The sequence below is a fragment of the Aquarana catesbeiana genome, linkage group LG02, assembly GCF_042186555.1.
Source record: "Aquarana catesbeiana isolate 2022-GZ linkage group LG02, ASM4218655v1, whole genome shotgun sequence".
Lineage (NCBI taxonomy): Eukaryota > Metazoa > Chordata > Amphibia > Anura > Ranidae > Aquarana > Aquarana catesbeiana.
Window position 1 is genome coordinate 551,746,467 of NC_133325.1, and position 19,759 is coordinate 551,766,225.

The 19,759-nt window shown below is 41.0% G+C and overlaps 1 protein-coding gene across 3 annotated transcripts in view; it reads right to left on the bottom strand.

Annotated features, from left to right (window-relative positions):
- USP49 (ubiquitin specific peptidase 49) overlaps nucleotides 1-19,759 on the bottom strand; it is a 200,624-nt gene that overhangs the window by 38,876 nt on the left and 141,989 nt on the right. For all 3 annotated transcript variants that reach the window (XM_073615936.1, XM_073615935.1, XM_073615938.1), the window contains 3 exons: nucleotides 11,686-13,018; nucleotides 11,339-11,543; nucleotides 8,987-9,095 (listed from right to left, as the gene is read on the bottom strand). In XM_073615936.1, coding sequence (XP_073472037.1) covers nucleotides 8,987-9,095; nucleotides 11,339-11,543; nucleotides 11,686-13,002 — 1,631 coding nt within the window. In that variant the 5' untranslated portion in view covers nucleotides 13,003-13,018. The remainder of the gene's footprint in view (nucleotides 1-8,986; nucleotides 9,096-11,338; nucleotides 11,544-11,685; nucleotides 13,019-19,759) is intronic.

The following is a 19,759-nucleotide window of genomic DNA, read 5'->3' on the forward strand; positions in this document are numbered from 1 at the left end:
GACAGTGGAAGGCGGGACAATTCTGGACTGGGGCGGGACCAGCAATGCATGGAGAGAGGCAGCTGCCTGAATAAACCTTTCACGTTAACCAGGCGGTGATTGGCTGCTAGGAGATGGTCCTAGCAACCAATCACCAGCTTGCTAAAATGAAAAGTTACCCACCAGCTCCCGTGCCCCATCCAGTGCTGCTGTGCCTCTGCCTTCAGGTTCAGGATTGTCCCGCCTCCTGCTCTCCGCTCTGTGAAGCCTCATGCACACTGGAACGTTTTTTGACGTTTTACAGCAGCTGTTTTTGGCTGTAGATGTTTTTTTCTACAATCATTAAACTCTCCATCATGTTATCCTATGTGTCCATGCACACATAGGCTGTTATCAGCAGTTTTGGGCATTGGCGTTTTTGATCAGTAAAAAAACCCCAAAACTAGTGGGTTCTGAGAGACGTTTGTCAGCTGTAAAAACGCTCTAAAGCTGCTAAATGTCGAAAAACGGTCAAAAACGTCACTCACCGGCGTTTTTTAACGTTTTTTGACCCATTGAAAAAAATGTTTTTTTAAATATTTTTTTTCTTCAAAAAAAACAAAACAAAAATGCTAACACGGAAAAACGCTATTGCAAAGTTGAAAAACTCACTGCAAAGCTACTGACATTTTTATAACGTTATTTTAACGTCCAGTGTGCATGAGGCCTGAAAGGTAGGAGAGTGAAGGGAGAAAAGGATATTGCTGTGAACTTGTGAAGGTTGGGGAGTGGGGGTCATGTAAAGTGGAGCAAAACTGGGGGGGGGGGGGGGGGAATGTGAAAAGGAGCAGTGCTGTGTGTGTGTGTGGAGGTGATGTAAAGGGAGACAGTGCTGTGGGTGGAGGATATAAAGGGGCAGTGCTGTGAGGGGGTGTGTGAAAGAGGCAGTGCTCTGGAGGTAATATGTGAAGCGATACAGTGCTGTGGGGGGGGGGGGTATGAAGGAAGACAGTGCTGTGTGTGTGTGTGTGTGTGGGGGGGGGGGGGGTGAAGGGGGACAGTGCTGCGCATGGGAAGTGAAAGGAGCAGTGCTGTGGAGATATGTGAAAGGGGGCAGTGCTGTGGTGGGGAAGATGTGAAGGGGACAAGCAGCTGCACACAAAATGAGGTGCTGCACAGAAAACGTACAGGGGTACCATTGACTCAAACGCACTGAAATAGAAGGTGCAGTTTCCCGCACATGGAAATAGCATGGTAAAAACGCACCATACAGTTGCCATGCAGCTGCATTTTTAAAAAGGTACCAGGACCTTTTCAAAGCAGGAAACGCAGGTACAGCAGCCCATTCAAATGAATGAGCTGTTATGCCTGCACACCAGGGCTGTGATTTAAAGAAAAATCACACAAAAATGCGATTCGGACCTCTCCTGGAAGAAAATTTTAATAATTGGACCTCCAAGAATTTTAATTCAATACCCCTGCTTTACAGGCTCCTAATAAAAATAAATAACTGCAATTTTTTTTTTTACCTGCAAAAAGACGTACATTATTGTTATTTATTTTTTTAAAGGTGAACTTAGCGTTTAACAGATGCCGTCTGAAATAGATCTTGAAAAGCATATGATGATTCTGTGTCTTTATGAAACTCTGATAACTTGGAGAACACCAATAACCTGCATTTGAGAGGCGTGAGGTTTGAAAGAGAATCTGCAGCTATATCTGCTGATCACTGAACCAGAAGGCATCATCAACAGATTTTTTTTTCCTTTAACCTTTTCACAAGCAAGAATGCAACAGATACATCACAGCTATACCTCTCTCCTGTACAGCCACAAAGATATACAATAGCTCACAGACGTACACCCCTCTCATTTTTTGTAAATTTTTTTTATATCTTTTCATGTGACATTATTGAAGAATGCTACAATGTAAAGTAGTGAGTGTACAGTTTGTATAACAGTGTAAATTTGCTGTTCCCTCAAAATAACTCAACACATAGCCATTAATGTCTAAACCGCTGGCAACGAAAGTGAGTACACCCCTAAGGCCCCTTTCACACGGGACGGATCCGTGTTGATCCGCCCCGTGTTTATCCGCTGCTCAGCGGGGATCGCTCCGCTTTCCCCAGCTGAGCAGGCAGATGACAGGGCGGGACCCGCACATTGTGCAGGGACCGCCCTGTCAGATCTCCGCTCTCCCCTATGGGGGATCGGAGGAACACGGACCGTCTGTCCGTGTTCCTCCGATCCGCTCTGCAGACGGATAGAAAAATAGGATTTTCTTCCGTCCGCAGAATCGGACGAGAGTGGAGGCGGACGACATCGGGTGTTAGCGGATGTACATTCGCTGACACCCGCTATCCCATAGGGATGCATGTATGTCCGTATTTCATCCAAAAACGGATGGATGAAATACGGACATACGGTCCGCACGTGTAAAGGGGCCTAAGTGAAAATGTCCAAATTGGGCCCAAAGTGTCAATTTTTTGTTTGGCCACCATTTTTCTCCAACACTGCCTTAACTCTCTTGGGCATGGAGTTCACCAGAGCTTCACAGGTTGCCACTGGATTCCTCTTCCACTCCTTCATGATGACATCACGAAGCTGGATGTTAGAGACCTTGAGCTCCTCCACCTACCATTTGAGGATGCCCCACAGATGCTCAATAGGGTTTAAGTCTGGAGACTTGCTTACCCAGTCCATCATCTTTACCCTCCGCTTCTTTAGCAAGGCAGTGGTCGTATTGAAGTGCGTTTGTGTTGAAGTGTGTTTGGGGTCATTATGTTGGAATACTGCGCTGTGGCCCAGTCTCCAAAGAGAGGGGATCATGCTCTGCTTCAGTATGTCACAGTACATTTTGGCATTCATGGTTCCCTCAATGAACGGTAGCTCTCCAATTCCAGGAGCACTCATGCAGCCCCAGACCATGACACTCCCACCACCATGCCTGACTGTAGGCAAGACACAGGTGCCTTGGTACTCCTCACCTGGTTGCCGCCACACACGCTTGACACCATCTTAACCAAATAAGTTTATCTTGGTCTCATCAGACCACAGGACATTGTTCCAGTAATCCATGTCCTTAGTCTGCTTGTTTTCAGCACACTGTTTGCGGGCTCTCTTGTGCATCATCTTTAGAAGAGGCTTCATTCTGGAACGACAGCCATGTAAACCAATTTGATGCAGTGTGCGACGTATGGTCTGAGCACTGACAGAATGACCGCCTACCCCTTTAACAATGCTGGCAGCACTTATACGTCTACTTCCCAACCTCTAAGACAACCTCTTGATATGACGCTGAGCATGTGCATGCAACTTCTTTGTTCTGAGTGGAACCTGTCCTGTTAAATCACTGTATGGTCATGCTGTAGCTCAGTTTCAGGGTCTTGGCAATCTTCTTATAGTCTAGGCCATCTTTCTGTAGAGCAACAATTCTTTTTTTCAGATCCTCAGAGAGTTCTTTGCCATGAGGTGCCATGTTAAACTTCCAGTGACCAGTACGAGAGAGTGAGAGCGATAACACCAAATTTAACACGCCTGCTCCCCATTCACACCTGAGACCTTGTAACATGAGTCACATCACACCGGGGAGGGAAAATGGCTAATTGGGCCCAATTTGGACATTTTCACTTGGGGTGTACTCACTTTTGTTGCCAGCGGTTTAGACATTAATGGGGCTGTGCGTTGAGTTATTTTGAGGGAACAGCAAATTTACACTGTTATACAAGCTGTACACTCACTACTGTAGCAAAGTGTCATTTCTTCAGTGTTGTCACATTAAAAAATATAATAATATATTTGCAAAAATGTGAGGGGTGTACTCACTTTTGTGAGATACTGTATATCATGCATGGGCAGCTGTTGCACAACTAAACAAATACATTCTTTGCAAACAAAGCAAAAAGGTCTGGTGAAATCCTTTTCAGTGCTTTTAAGTGAAAGTTCAAAGACCGGGCACTGGCAATTGAAAGAGAAGACTACAGACTGTTTAGTCCCTTTGAAGCTTCAATTAATGACCAGTATTCAGCCAGGTCACCCATTTTTTCTAATATTCTTTATTTAAAGTTTCCAAAGAGATTGTGGGGACTATCTATATATTGATAATTTGAGCAAACGATGGAGGTCACATTCAGAATAAAATACAAGTAAGACAGTGGACATTTTTGCAAGTTTTCATTCTGCTGGTAAGGCCATATCTACTGTTGGCATGTGACCCACTTGAAAACCTCATTAAGAAGTTCACCATTATAAGTATAAGATGCGTGCCCCCCTTGTAACAGTAATAAGCGTGCAAAACATTAAAATAGAATAAAAGTGACAAAAAAAGAAAACAGACCTAAAGACAAACAATTACTCATATACATACATGTAACCCCTATTTAGCTGCAAATATCAAGTAACCTTATAAAATACAGGTTGTAAAATAAGTTTAATAGTTAAAAAAGGAATATTATGTATATCTCTTATACTGAAATGTGATTTTTTGTTTGTTTTGTTTTTAAATGCTTGCAAGTTTAAGTGTGAGTGTATTTGTAATGTAATAGATTTACACAGTTTGAAAAGAACCCTGTAGCAAGGTGGGGCAAGTATAATATTGTACATTACTGGGAACTTAAGTCAAAACTGTAACAAAAAAAATGTTCTGGTCCACATAGAATAAACTGGTGGGAGAACTGAAGTGGTTCAATTATATTTTGACAAGCAGTTTCACCAAAATTTTTAGTAGGAATGGGCTCGGGCGTGTTCGAGATCCCACCTGCCCGATCCCGCCAGCAGGCCGACCCTGCACACCGCTAATCACAGGCAGCGAGACATTTCCCGGTTTGCAGCTGCACAGATCAAGAAATGCACAGATCAAGAAATGTCTCACTTGTCTGATTAGCCGTGTGCAGTGTTGGTGTCCTGGTGGGCAGGCAGATGGGATCCCGAACACGCTCGAGCCCATCTCTAAATTATGAGATATCCAAAAACATAAATAACTTAATTCTACACGAGTTTAGATCTTTAAGAAACAGCATTTATATAGAATGTTCAAGTCTATAAAATTCTATGTGTTTTTCATTTAGGAAAAATGACATAGCCATATAGCATGCAAAGTGTGTGCTGGTCCATAATAAGTTAAACTCTCCTCAGAGCTTCAATTACTTAAACCAAAGCACATGTAATATTGCCAAGAAATAAGCACCCAGTTCAAGCTGCCTGACACAATCTGCAATAAAGGGGAGAGAGAAGAAGAGAAAGGGAGGAGCCATTGGCTCCTCTTCTCCCAGTAGAATTTGACATTTCCTCTTCTCTATAGAAGAAAAGAGGAAACATCAAATTCTACTGGGAGAAGAGGAGCCAATGGTGAAAAAAGCTGCACAATATGTGGCAGCATATCGCAGACTGAGAGGGACAGGAAAAATTTAGGACCTAAAAATCCTTTACATGGACTCATCCCCTATCCCCCTTAATCCTCCAAAGACTACCCTAGAGCTAACCCCCCCCCCCCTTTACAAACTCAACTGCTTTGGCAATGCTAAAATATATATGGTCCTGCCAATAAAGCTTAATTTAATTGAAATTGAATTTAGAGAGAGAAGGAGGAGCTAGGAGAGACTGACTTTCTCTTACAACCATGGAGAAATTTGGTACCACTCCACTAAAAACCAGAAGAGCCACAATTTTTTTTCTGAAAAAAACTTGAGACTGACAAAAGTAATTGGTATCCATTCAGGTTTGATCCATAGTTACAGATACAACTCATGCTACACCTTCCATTTAATATTTTACATATTAAAACAAATGAAAATGGCACTGACAAAAAATGATTGGACCCTTAACCTAATATTTTGCTGCACAACCTTTAGAGGCAATTACTGCAAACAAGTGATTTCAGTAGCGCTCAATTAATATTATGCACAATTCAATGTGTAGTTTGACCGACTCTTCTTGGTCAAGCTGCTCCAGCTGCCTCAAGGTTTGAAGGGTGCCTTCTGCAGACTACATATCACAGCTCTCTCTATAGCAGTTCTATAGGATTCAGATCAGGGTTCATAGAAAGGCACTTCAAAATAGTTCAAAGATCTGTTCTTAAATGCATTTAGCTGTGTGTTTTTGGTCATTATCCTGTTGATGTAACTAGGAACTGTGACTGAGACACAGCTTTGGAAACTGGCAGTACAGTGCCTTGCAAAAGTATCCCCTCCCCCCCCCTTTGGCATTTTTGGTGTTTTTTTGGCTGTTGCCTCACAACCTGGAATTAACATGGATTGTTTGAGGGTTTGCATCAATTAATTTACAGAACATGCCCACAACTTTGCAGATGTTTTTTTTTTTTTTTTATTGTGAAGCAAACAACAAATAGGACAAAATAACAGAGAAAGTCAATGTGCATAACTATTCACCCCCCTAAAGTCAATACTTTGTAGAGCCACCTTTTGCGGCTATCACACCTCTAGGAATAAGCACTTTTGAAAGTGTGAAACGCGTCAGATCCTGTGATCCGTTGTTTGCTGTGGCTTGTACTTTCTGAATTACCTCCTTTTTTTAATAAAGGCATTTGATTTTGAGTGCGGCTGTCCAGAATCTTCCCTTCATCCAATTATCACAGCTCCAAGTCACTTTGGATAAGTCTCTTTCCTCCTTGCAAAACTTCTCCGGCTCTTTCAAGTTGGATGGCCTGCGCTTGTGAACAGCAATCTTTAAGTCTGACCACAGATTTTCTACTGGATTGAGGTCTGGGCTTCGACATTCCAACACATGTACATGTTTCCCCTTAAACCACTCAAGTGTTGCTTTGGGGTCATTGCCCTGCTGCAAGGTGAACCTCCGTCCTAGCCTCAAATCACACACAGAGTGGTACAGGTTTTGCTCATGAATATCCTTGTATTTAGCACCATCCTTCTTTCCCTCAACTTCGACCAGTTTCCCAGTCCCGACTGCTGAAAAACATCCCACAGCACGATGCTGCCACCACGTTTCACTGTGGGGATGGTGTTCTTTGGGTGATGTGTTGGGTTTGCACCAGACATAGCATTTTCTTTGATGGCTAAAAAGTTCAATTTTAGTCTCATCAGACCAGAGCACCTTCCTCCATACATTTTGAGAGTCTCCCACATACCTTTTTGCAAACTCAAAATGTGCCATTTTGTTTTTTGCTATAAGTAATGGCTTTCTTCTAGCCACTCTGCCATAAAGCCCAACTCTATGGAGAGTACGGCTTATTGTCGTCCTATGTACAGATACTCCAGTCTCTGCTGTGGAATTCTGCAGCTCCTCCAGGGTTACCTTATGTCTCTGTGCTGCCTCTCTGATTAATGCCCTCCTTGCCCAGTCTGAGTTTTGGTGTGCGGCCGTCTCTTAGCAGGTTTGCTGCTGTGCCATGTTATTTCCATTTGGTTACGATAGATTTGATGGTGGTCCTAGGGATCATCAAAGATTTGGATATTTTTTTATAACCTAACCCTGACTTGTACTTCTCAACAACATTGTCCCTTACTCGTTTGGAGAGTTCATTGGTCTTCGTGGCAGTGTTTGGTTAGTGGTGCCTCTTGTTTAGGTGTTGCAGCCTCTGGGGCCTTTCAAAAAGGTGTGTATACATAATGACAAATCATGTGACACAGATTGCACACAGGTGGACATCATTTCACTAATTATGTGACTTCTGAAGGTAATTGGTTGCACCAGAGCTTTTTATGGGCTTCATAACAAAGGGGTGAATACATACGCAAATGCCAATTATCAGTTTTTTATTTCTGAAAAATAGTTTTATGTATACATTTTTTGCCAAATTTACTTCACCAACTCAGACTATTGCGTTCTGATCCATCACATATAATTCAGATTAAAAAAACATTGAACTAAAAGCTGTAATGTAACAAAATAGGTAAAAAGCCAAGGGGGGTGAATACTTTTGCAAGGCACTGTACATTTTATTCCAGAATTCAAGGCACCCCATGTCAGCCACAGCACAACAGTCCCAAAATATCACCTAGTCTCCTACAGGTTTCACAGTAGATGATTGTCCTTTCCTTTAAGAGCCAAATGTTTTGTGATCATAAAGCTGATGTGATTTAACAAAAAGCTTCATTTTTGTCTCTGTCCAAGGGACATTCTCCCAGAAGCACTGTGGGATTGTCAATATGCATTTTAGTAATAATCCTGGGTTTTCTCCCTTTGAGCCCATGGTCGCGCAAAAAGTGACAAATGGTGCAATCAGACACGGATGTGCCTTGACAATGGAATTTAGCTTGTATCTCTTTGGAACCTTCCTTCCCTCTGTCTACACTTCATACTATTCCCTCTGTTCAATGTGGGGACGATGTTCCTCTTGCAGTAACTTCTAGGGAGGTTTGCTATGCTCCCATGGCCCTTAAACTTCTTAAAATTTGAAACCGTAATCACAAAAACATCAAGATGCTTGGCGATGGTCTTATAGCCTTTGCTGGTCCTTGTTTAGTGTAGTGCACATGAGGATACCAAACAGCAGAGAGTACTTTTTTCTAATTCAAAAAGGCTGGCTGATTACAAGACTGAAGATACTAATTACAGAAAACCGTTAGTTTGAAATATCCCTATAATCAAAAAATCATAACCTTTTCTAGGGACACCAACAAAACTGGCCAAGTCATTTTGAATATCTCTGTAGAATAAGCAACAATGTATCACTTTTCTTTCTGGCATACCAAAGGCATGCTGGTATACACAAGTTTTTAATTTCATCACATTTCAGGAGGAATGAAGCAATGTTTTCACAAAATTGTAAAGGTACCAACACATTTGTCCACTTCTACATATACCTCGTTGCTCTTTCCCTTCATGCACTTTGCATTGCTATGGCCCTTAACTGTTGCTACAGAAGGTTTGAAATAGTGGGCCAGACTTCGGATCTCCATGCTGAAGATGGTATCTGCTTATCCGGGGCTCTCTGAATTAGCTATATCAAGTCCAAATCTGTGTTTTTATCAGTTATTTAATCTCTACATTGCATTGCACGTACTGAAATAAAAAACTGTGAAATATTAGTGATAAAGAATCATTTATCTTACCTGAAACGCTTAAGATGCAGCCGCAGAACCTGAGGTAGTCTGAATATCATAAGTTGCTTCTTGGCCTCACTGAGCACAAGGGGCTTTGGAGATGACTTTCGTCTCCGACCTGAAAGAAATTTGAGTTAGCTATCCGGCTGCTAAAGCTGCACAGGTAAACAATGCAGCAAACTGATTTTTATATCAGCATTTCATTATTCAGAAAAGTAAGCAGATACTTGATTATAGGGATATTGTTTTCAAAATTAGAAAATAGTAAAAACTGAACTAATTAAACATTTTAGGAAATGACAGCAAATCAAATTTTAGTTAAAGGGGTTGTAAAGGTCTTTTATTTTCTAAATATGTTCCTTTCAGGTAGTGTGCTGTTGGTTCACTTACCTTTTCCTTTGTAAATGCTTTTTTCTGTGTGAATTTTCAACTTCCTGTTCCTCCTCTAGAAGCTTGCCCCCATCATCCGAGCCGTTCTGGCTGGGGGTTAGTCAGCGTGCTCGCCCCCTCCCTTGGGACTACATCCGTGCGGGGAGACGCTGTGTGCGTTCACAGGCACGGGAGGCAGGGGAGCCGCGGGCGTGCCTTGCTATTGTAATCTGAATGACCATCCCCGCCTTTACTCCACCCCCTTTTTTTGCTGAAGTGGAAGTGTGGCTCAGGTTCGTCGTCACACAGTGAAAAAGCGGCACTGCGCATGCGCGATGCCGCTAAGCATCAAGGGAATTGTAGTTCCTTTGAAGCCGTGACGTTGCTGCAGGGAGCACGCTCGAAAACCCGGAAGTTGAGGTGAACATACAGAAAGGAAAGGAGGAAGTGCTTATAAAGCCTATTTATCTAACAAGTAAATAAAAAATTTCAGCAGAAATAACAGCTAGATTCATGATCTATATAGCATATAGATCAGATATGGCCAAAATTTTTTTTAGCTTTACAACCCCTTTAACATTGCTTTTGGCCCATTGATGAATTGGACTTTGGGCTTCCAGCTGTCAGAGCAGGAGCACTCCTTTATTATTCTGTCTGTCTTATTATTATTACCCATGTCCATAAACCTCAATTCATATAAAATAAAAAGTTCATAGTAATAGAACAGTACTGCCTCCTCATGTTCAGAGTCCTCATTTAACTACTTGTCGACCAGCTCACACAGATATACTGTGACAGGTCGGCTCTCCTGCACGAACAGAGGTACCTGTACGTTGGTTCGTGCAAGGAGGATAGCGGCCGCACACGTGGACTCAATGTCCGCCAGCGACCCGCGATCGCGGCGAGGAGAGGAGAGGCAGAACAGGGAACTTCCTATCTGAACAAGGTGATTCCCCATTCTGCCAGATGACATGATAGATCTACTGTTCCCAGTGATCAGTAACAGTGATCTCTGTCATGTTCCAGCAAGCCCATCCCCCCCTAAAGTTAGAACACACCCAGCGAACACACCTAACCCCTTGATCGCTCCCTAGTGTTAACCCCTTCCCTGCCAGTGTCATTTTTACATTGATCAGTGCATTTTTATAGCACTGATCAATATAATAATGTCAATAGTCCCCAAAAAGTGTAATTTGTGGTCAGATTTGTCCGCCACAATGTGGCAGTCCCGCAAAAAAAAAAAAAAAAAAAAAAAAAAAAAAAAAAAAAATCGCAGATCGCTGCCATTACCAGAAAAAAAAAAATATAAATAAAAGTCCCTAAATCTATCCCGTAGTTTGGTTTGCGCAAAAGTTATCACGTCTACACGCAATATACGTAATTTTTTTTTACCAAACAGATGTAGAAGAATATATATCGGCCTAAACTGATGAATACTCTTTTTTTTTTTTTTTTTTTTTTTTTTTATATTTTTGGATATGAATTATAGTTTTTTTTTTAAATTGTTGGTTGCAGAGGTGATCAAATACCACCAAAAGAAAGCTCTATTTGCGGGGTAAAAAAGGAAATCAATTTTGTTTGGCTACATCGTTGCACAACCGCGCAATTGTCAGTTAAAGCGACGCAGTGCCGTATCGCAAAAATGACCTGGTCATTAAGGGGGCAAATCCTTCCAGGCTGAAGTGGTTAAAGTGTTTGTTAACCCCCCCCCAAAAAAAAAAGAAGATCCTGGTCCCTGCTGCAGAAGCCATGTATCAGAGCTGTACAGCGGCTGCAGTTCACGTGACCAGCCTGAAGATGGCTCTAAATTTGTATTTACATACCTCGTTTTTATAAAAAAGACATACAGTGTGCTATGCCTGCCTATAATAGAGGGACTGCCAGCGTTTATGTATGGGTTAACAAACACTTTAATAATATATCACACTTTATTCCAACTAGAGAGACCAAGATAACTTTTCTACTGAAGCTATGACAGGTAACACCACTCACTATTACACTGGTCACAAGCATAAATTCTTCCTTCCAAGGCCTCAGTTTCTGTAAACTTGGATAACATTTCCGTAAGCGTGCACTCAGTAGTAGTGACTGGAGCAATCCCCTTTTCTAGGCAGTGATAACGCTCAGGGAATTCCAGTGACAAATCCCAGAAAGGTTCCACTGTGTCAGACTTATAACTGCATGTCAGACATGTAACCTGTGAAAAAAAGAAGATGTATGAAACATTCATGTAGTTACGAGGGTCTATTCTAGAAAAGTAAAGGCTGCCTGCAAAAAAGATGTAAAGTGCACAGTTGGGAGAGGAATATATAAAGAACAGTAACAAAAAGTGTTCTCACCTGACTGAGCAGTTGCCCATGGAATATTGTGTTCACTACCTTTAACACCTGTTTGGTGAGCTTCCGCTGGGAAATGGGGATAAGTATTCTGTGTTTGCTGCCCTCAGACTCCAGTTCCTGTTGCACCTTATCCAGAAGCTCACACAAGAACTCCTGAGCATCTTGCTGGTCATATCCCCTAAAGGCTGGAATTAGGTTCCAAACAGAGTGCAGCATGGCAAAGGGCGAAACCAGCGCCCATTTCCCTGACCACATAACTCGAAATAGGGTGTGCAGTTCATGGCAAAGGGAGAGCTGCTTGGTGCTGGGTTCCTTGGCTTGAATTAGCTCCAAGTTTTTCTTAAGCGATGACCCCCCATTCAATTTAAGGCCCCCAGATGGGCACTGTGCACCACTATCACCCATACAGTGCTTGCCATTGGTGCCTTTTCCCAAAAGTTCCTCTTTCTCACAGGGATCCAAGGTAAGGAAGCATTCCCTGAACTTCTGCAGGTGACTCAGTACCTGTAGTATGGAGTTCATGTAACATGTGTTTCCAAGATTGCGAAGTCCTGTAACTCCAGGGGTCACATTGGGCCGTATTGAGTATAGCTGATTAAAGCGTCTTTGAGCCTCTTTTCTTGAAGCTGGGCTGCTGGTTGTCATGTCCCTGAATTTACGGGGAATAAGGCTGTCCCTATGTGTGTGCGATAACAGACGGGCACTTTTCCTTGGAGGGGTGTTTGCTAGCTCTTCAAGAAGACGCCGTTTCACTTCTTGACGCTTTAGCCTAGCTTCTTCTTTCTTTCTCTCTAGCTCAGCTTTCTGTCTCTTTTCCTCCAATTTAAGCTGGCCCCTTGAGCTTTTTTCAAACCATTGCCTGAGCGCTTTTGCTAGCAGCGTATGGCGTCGATGCCGCAGTGCTGTGAGCATCAAAGGTTGCCCTTGTGACTTAAGGCTATCAGACCCCTCAATAGCTGTGGTTTGTGAACGCAAGCTTCTGCGGCTGGATGTTTCCTGCTTTTGACTCCGCACAGCAGACAGCGCACTTCTCAGTAGCTTTAGGTCACCCTCTGGGTTATCATTTAATACATAGTCCTGGCACAAATAGCAGAAGACATAAAGCTCATGCACCTCCATAACCAAAGGGTGTCTGCTCTCTTGGAAGTGGCGCAACGCATGCTCTTCAATGTAACGTCCACAGGCCACATGGGAACACTTGAGACAGGCCCATATGGATTCTCTAGTATCACAATCCACACAGCGCCATTTCTGTGGATTTAATATTGAGTGGTCTTGGGATAAGCGCAAGCGTCCCACGTGTTTACATCGATCCATGTCTCACAGCAAGATCCTACAGGGAAACATAACAAGGCAGTAAGAATCACACATAAGTTTGTAAAATATTAATTTTAATGTTTATATCTAAATTATTTTGCAAAGTAGCATGAGCAGATTCACACAAAAAAAATATGTATATACAAACATTTTTTTATTTTCAAATAATATAGGAAGATCTTGTGAGCCACAGATGGGTTAAAATAAAACCCTTAGTGCTAACAGCTGCAAACACTAATCACGTTCCATATCCGTGCAAATAACAATGTAATAAAGTAAATGTGTTTGCGCTAGAAAAGTTATGATGAAATATAAAAATTAGTGTATATATATATCTGTGCATTAAATAAAAAACAATCTATCACCATGTACTTAAACAATAAATTGCAATCTGTGATAAATTAATGATATAATCAAAGTGCAATGTGCATAAAATTACTAAAAGTCCAAGTGCAAACTCTGGTTGAAAAGAGTGCTCACTCTTTGAATATGTGATAATAAAAGTTCATAAATAAACTCCCAGAGTGTTCAAATATAGTGTTCATATCTTGTGATATCCATCATGCTCATCCAAAAAAAATGTAAAGAGATAACATGCTCCAGTGCTCTCCCGGTGACCCCCACAGGCATATACGCTCACCTCAGAGCGTGTGACACAGTACCTAAACTATGTCAAATCACGCTTGGGAGCCACTCCTGGGCTCTAATAGATATGGTGATGTCTCACACCGTGTGGGTGTATGAGTGCACCATCCTAATCAAGGCTTCACAAATGAGAAAACACAGCGCTGGTGTGGCGTGCGGTGTGGTATACTGCTCTCGTTCGTTCCTCCGTGCTGTCAGCTCCGTCTTGGCCCCTCCCCTACGCGTCTTCGGCACAGGGATCACGTGCCTTCATCAGGGGGATCCACTCACGCACCCACACAGTGTGAGTACCCCTAGTAGGGGAGTGTTTATATTTGGAATAAATATTTGCTTGCAATGTTACACTATGGAGCTTCTTTTTTCTCATTTATGTAATGGAATGCTGATAATTGAGCAAGTTGGAGGACAACATCACCATATCTATTAGAGCCCAGGAGTGGCTCCCAAGCGTGATTTGACATAGTTTAGGTACTGTGTCACACGCTCTGAGGTGAGCGTATATGCCTGTGGGGGTCACCGGGAGAGCACTGGAGCATGTTATCTATTCACATTTTTTTTGGATGAGCATGATGGATATCACAGGATATGAACACTATATTTGAACACTCTGGGAGTTTATTTATGAACTTTTATTATCACATATTCAAAGAGTGAGCACTCTTTTCAACCAGAGTTTGCACTTGGACTTTTAGTAATTTTATGCACATTGCACTTTGATTATATCATTAATTTATCACAGATTGCAATTTATTGTTTAAGTACATGGTGATAGATTGTTTTTTATTTAATGCACAGATATATATATTGGAGGTCGACCGATATATCGGCCGATATTTGGCTTTTTTTACTTAATCGGCATCAGCCGATTGTGCTGATAAAAAAAAGCAGATTATAACTTCAGCGGGACTTGCAAATGACTTCTGTAATAGAAGTCAATGCAAGTTGTCTGAAACTTATCTGTGGAGAGGATTCTCTCCTCCCTGGGCAGCCTGCCAAGTCTGATAAGAAGATACATCGTATCTTTTCAGGTTCTTTTATCAATGAGCTGAACTGTGTAGAAGCTCTCAGTTTAACCATTTAAAGACTAAATCTTTTCTGACACTTGTTGCTTACAAGTAAAAATACTGTATTTTCTGCTAGAAATTCACTTAAAAACCCCAAACATTATATATATATATATTTTTTTAGCAGAGACCCTAGGGAATAAAATAGCGGTTGTTGCAATATTTTATGTCACACGGTATTTGCGCAGCGGTCTTTCAAACGCAATTTTTTTTAAAAAAATACACTAATGAAATAAAAAAAAAAAAAATAAGCAGTAAAGTTAGCCCATTTTTTTTCGTCCAAAAGTTTTGATTACCTGTTTTTGTGTATTTAATATTTAAGATATCGTTATTTTTTTTTAATCTAAATTATACACACAAGTGAACTGATTGGAGGTTTGTTTTGTTTAATAAATGTTTAAATGTAAAAAAATTTCTGTATTACTTAAGGCTGCTTTCACACTGGAGCGGGCATGCGTTGACGGTAAAACGCTGTTAGTTTTAGCGGCGCTTTACTGTCATTTTAGCGGCGCTATTCGGCTGCTAGCAGGGCGCTTATAACCCAGCTAGCGGCTGAGGAAGGGGTTAGATGCGCCCCTGAAGCGCTGCTGCCGAAACACTTTGCAGGCGCTTCGGCAGCGGTGCGCATTCATTTCAATGGGCAGGAGTGGTGGAGGAGCGGTATACACCGCTCCAAAGATGCTGCTTGCAGGACTTTTTTATAAACATCCTGCCAGCGCATCGCCTCAGTGTGAAAGCACTCGAGCTTTCACACTGAGACTGCAGGGGAGCCGTTTTACAGGCACTTTACAGGCGCTATTTTTAGCCCAAAAGCGCCTGAAAAACGCCCCAGTGTGAAAGGGGTCTAACTGTTAGATTTTATGTGATGAAGGGGGATAAAAAAAAAAAATCGGCCTAATATTTCGGCCCAAAAAAATCGGCATCTTATATCGGCCATCGGCCACTGCGATTTCTAAATATCGGCATCGGCCAGAGAAAAACCCATATCGGTCGACCTCTAATATATATACACTGATTTTTATATTTCATCATAACTTTTCTAGCGCAAACACATTTACTTTATTACAAACATTTTATTTTAGCAGAAAATGTATCAAAATTAGGCTAATTTCACCTAAATTACAGGAAAGGCGAAGTTGGTAAAGGCAACTGTATTAAATACATTCTTCTCCTCAGTTTATGTGAACAAAAGGAAGGGTATAATAAACATGACCGTAATCTTAACCACTTCAGCCCTGGAAGGATTTACCCCCTTCCTGACCAAGCCATTTTTGTGATATGTTGTTGTGTTGCTTTAACTGACAACTGCGTGGTTGTGCGTCGTTGTACCCAAACAAAATTGACGTTCTTTTTTCCCCACAAATAGAGCTTTCTTTTGGTGGTATTTGATCACCTCTGCGGTTTTTATTTTTTGCGCTATAAACAAAAAAAGACCAACAATTCATTTAAAAAAAAAAAAACTATAATATGTACACTCCCTCCCATGTACTTGTATAAAGATGGCCATACATTATGCAATCTGATTGTATGAATTCCTTTAGATTTACCAGAGCTATGAATTAGGAGTACCCACCTATTTATCCATTCACTCTGTATCCAATCAGGCAGTTGATGGTAGATCTAAAGGAGATTGTACAATCAGACTGTATAGTGTATGTCGAGCTTTACAGAACCAAGGACACACTTCTGTTTTCAATGCTACAGCTCTATCCACGCTGTTATCTCATCTCCTGCCGACTTCAAAATGCCAAATAAACGATCTATGCAAGATTAAAGATAGGGTAGGAAAAGAAAAAGAAAAAAAAGATTCCTGTGTATTTAGTAGAGAAGAGTGATCACTGATTGATTGCATTTCATTTAAAAAACATGCACCTGAAAGTGGGTGGTAAGTAGGAGGGTAGATGCAGGGTGTGTGCTAATGAGGTCAACTCCTTCCTGTGTCATGACCTATAGTCTGTCCAGGAAGTAAGGCAGAAGTAATGGATAAGTGTTTTTAAACAGCCGCGAAGACAGTGAGGTAAGCATGTGTAGAATAAATGGAAAGTGTTTTTATTTTTGCAAAAGTAGTACATTAATGCTATATTGGTACATAGGGGAGCTGAAATTTGGAAAAAAAAAGGTGAACAAAGGTATACTTATTCTTTAATAATATTATATTGAATGGATTCTTGTGGCTGACAGATACCGGTGTTGAAAAAAGACTAGAAAAATGTAATGTGAATAAATCGCCAGGACCAGATGGCTAACACCTGAGAGTTCTCAATGAACTTAACCATGTTATAGCCAGACCATTGTACCTAATTTTTAAGGCCAACATACTGACTGGAATGGTACCAACAGATTGGCAAAAGCAAAAAGGTACCAATATGTAAAAAAAAGGGACCAAGATATATACCTGGACACTACAGACCCATCAGCCTAACATCAATAGTGTGTAACTATAGGAAGAATTGATAAAGGGGCCGTATTTAAAAAAAATTACCAATGAAAATAGTATCATTAGCAGTAATCAACATGGATTTATGAAAAAATGTTCTTGCCAGACCAACCTTTTAACATTCTATGAGGAGGGGTGCTGTAATTTAAATGTAGTGTATCTAGATTTTGCTAAGGTGTTTGATACAGTACCTCTCAAACGCTTAATTTACAAATTAAGATATTTTGGCATAGATGATCTTGTACAGTGCCTTGAAAAAAGTATTCATACCCCTTGAAATTTTCCACATTTTGTCATGTTACAACCAAAAATGTAAATGTATTTTATTGGGATTTTATGTGATAGACCAAACACAAAGTGGCACATAATTGTGAAGTGGAAGGAAAATGATAAATGGTTTTCAAATTGTTTTACAAACAAAATATCTAAAAAGTGTGGTGTGCATTTGTATTCAGTCCCCTTTACTCTGATACCCCTAACTAAAATCTAGTGGAACCAATTGCCTTCAGAAGTCACTTAATTGATAGAGTACACCTGTGTGTAATTTAATCTCAGTATAAATACAGCTGTTCTGAGAAGCCCTCAGAGGTTTGTTAGAGAACCTTAGTGAACAAACAGCAACATGAAGGCACACCTTTTCCGGATCGGCCACTGCCGTTATACGTCGATACTTTGCCGTTTTGGCAGCAGATAGCTACCATTACCCTGGTATTTTCTGAAACGGCGGTCGGTTCATTTTAAGAAAAAAATTGTCTCTGCGGCGGATTCGTTGTAAGATCACTTTGATCGGCGGCTGGAGAGGTGCCCACCCCCCTCCCGCCACGTTCCAGTCATCTCTGCAGCTTACCGAAGCCGCCGGTAGCAGTGGAAACAATCCGATCCTTTCCCCTCAGAGGCACTGTGTCGAGTGAGGGAATGATGGCCTCCACTTGACTCAATGATGTTGGATGATGGAAGCCATGTCAAACGTCGCTTCCACCAAACGACTTTAAAAGAATTTTTTTTTTTATTGAATAAAACAAAAAAAAAACAAAAAACAAAAAAAACAAACACACAACACTTTTTTTTTATTGCATTTAGGTGTAAATGTGAGATCTGAGGTCTTTTTGACCCCAGATCTTACATTAGTGGTCCTTTCATGCTTTTTTTTCTATTACAGGGGATGTTTATATTCCTTGTAATAGGAATAAAAGTGATCCAAAATGTATTTATTCTTTTAAAAAGGGACAGTGTAAAGAAGAAAAAAAAAACGTAAAAGCTTCCCGTCCCTCCGTGCTTGTGCGCAGAAGCGAACGCATACGCAAGTTTCGCCCCCATATGTAAACGATGTTAAAGCCACACATGTGAGGTATTGCCGCAATCGTCCGAGCGAGGATAATAATTCTAGCAAAAGCCCTCCTCTGTAACTCAAAGCTGATAACCTGTAGAAATTTTTAAACGTGGCCTATGGAGATTTTTAAGGGTCAAAGTTTGTCGCCATTCCACGGGCGCAATTTTGAAGCATGACATGTTGGGTATCAATTTACTCAGCGTAACATTCTTTCACAATATAAAAAAATAAAAAATTAGGCTGACTTTACTGTTTTTTTACTTTTTAAATTAAAAAAAGTGTATTTTGTACAAAAAAATTGCTTTGTAAGCGCAAATACAGTGTGACAAAGTATTGAAACGACCGCCATTTTATTAATATATATATATATATATATATATATATATATATATATATAATGTTTGGGAGTTCCAAGTAATTTTCCAGCAAAAAAAAAAAAAATGATTTTAACTTGTAAACAAGTTTAAAAAAGAGGCCTGGTCCTTAAGTGGTTAAAAGCAGGGTTAGGTTATAAAAAAAAATATCTCAAGCTTTGAACATCTCACGGAGCATAATCCAACATCCGAAAATGGAAAGAGTATGGCACAACTACAAACCTACCAAGAGATGGCCATGGTAATTCTGGAGGAGCTGCAGAGATCCACAGCCCACAGCTCAGGTGGGAGAATCTGTCCACAGAACAATTATACCCGAAATGCTAAATGGTCAGAGGGGATTTTATACAAATGATCTAGTGTTGGCCGAAACTTTCCCGGTATTGGGCCAAGATTTACAGGTGATTTTTGACCTAGCCCAAACACGTGATTTCGTGATCCGTTAGTGTGCTTGCTGGGGGCGCAATAGATGCTGAAATGTATCCAAAAAGGTATTTACACTATGGTGACCAGATTATTGTACCTAGCTTGAAAGCTGCTTGACCGATTCTGGTTGGCAGCCACCATGCCTACTAAGGCGCAGTGGATCGCCCATGTTAACTCCCTTCTACCTAGAGAACAGTTAGATTATCGCCATCGAAAAGCAGTTAAATTTAACCTTATTTGGTAGAGTTGGCTTGATAACCCAAATCTTGCCCCACCACAGCTAGTGATGGATAGGCCGTTACAACGTTGAACCCACCAAGAGTTACAATGGTTTTGGCCTGAGCTTGGGTATTTCTGAATGTTATATCAGAGAGTAGATTGTCCCTCAAAAAGCTCTGGTTGTTTTGTGTTTATCCTTTTATTATTTTTATTTCCTTATAAAACCTTGTTTATTTTCCTGTAGACCCTGTGTACAATGCTT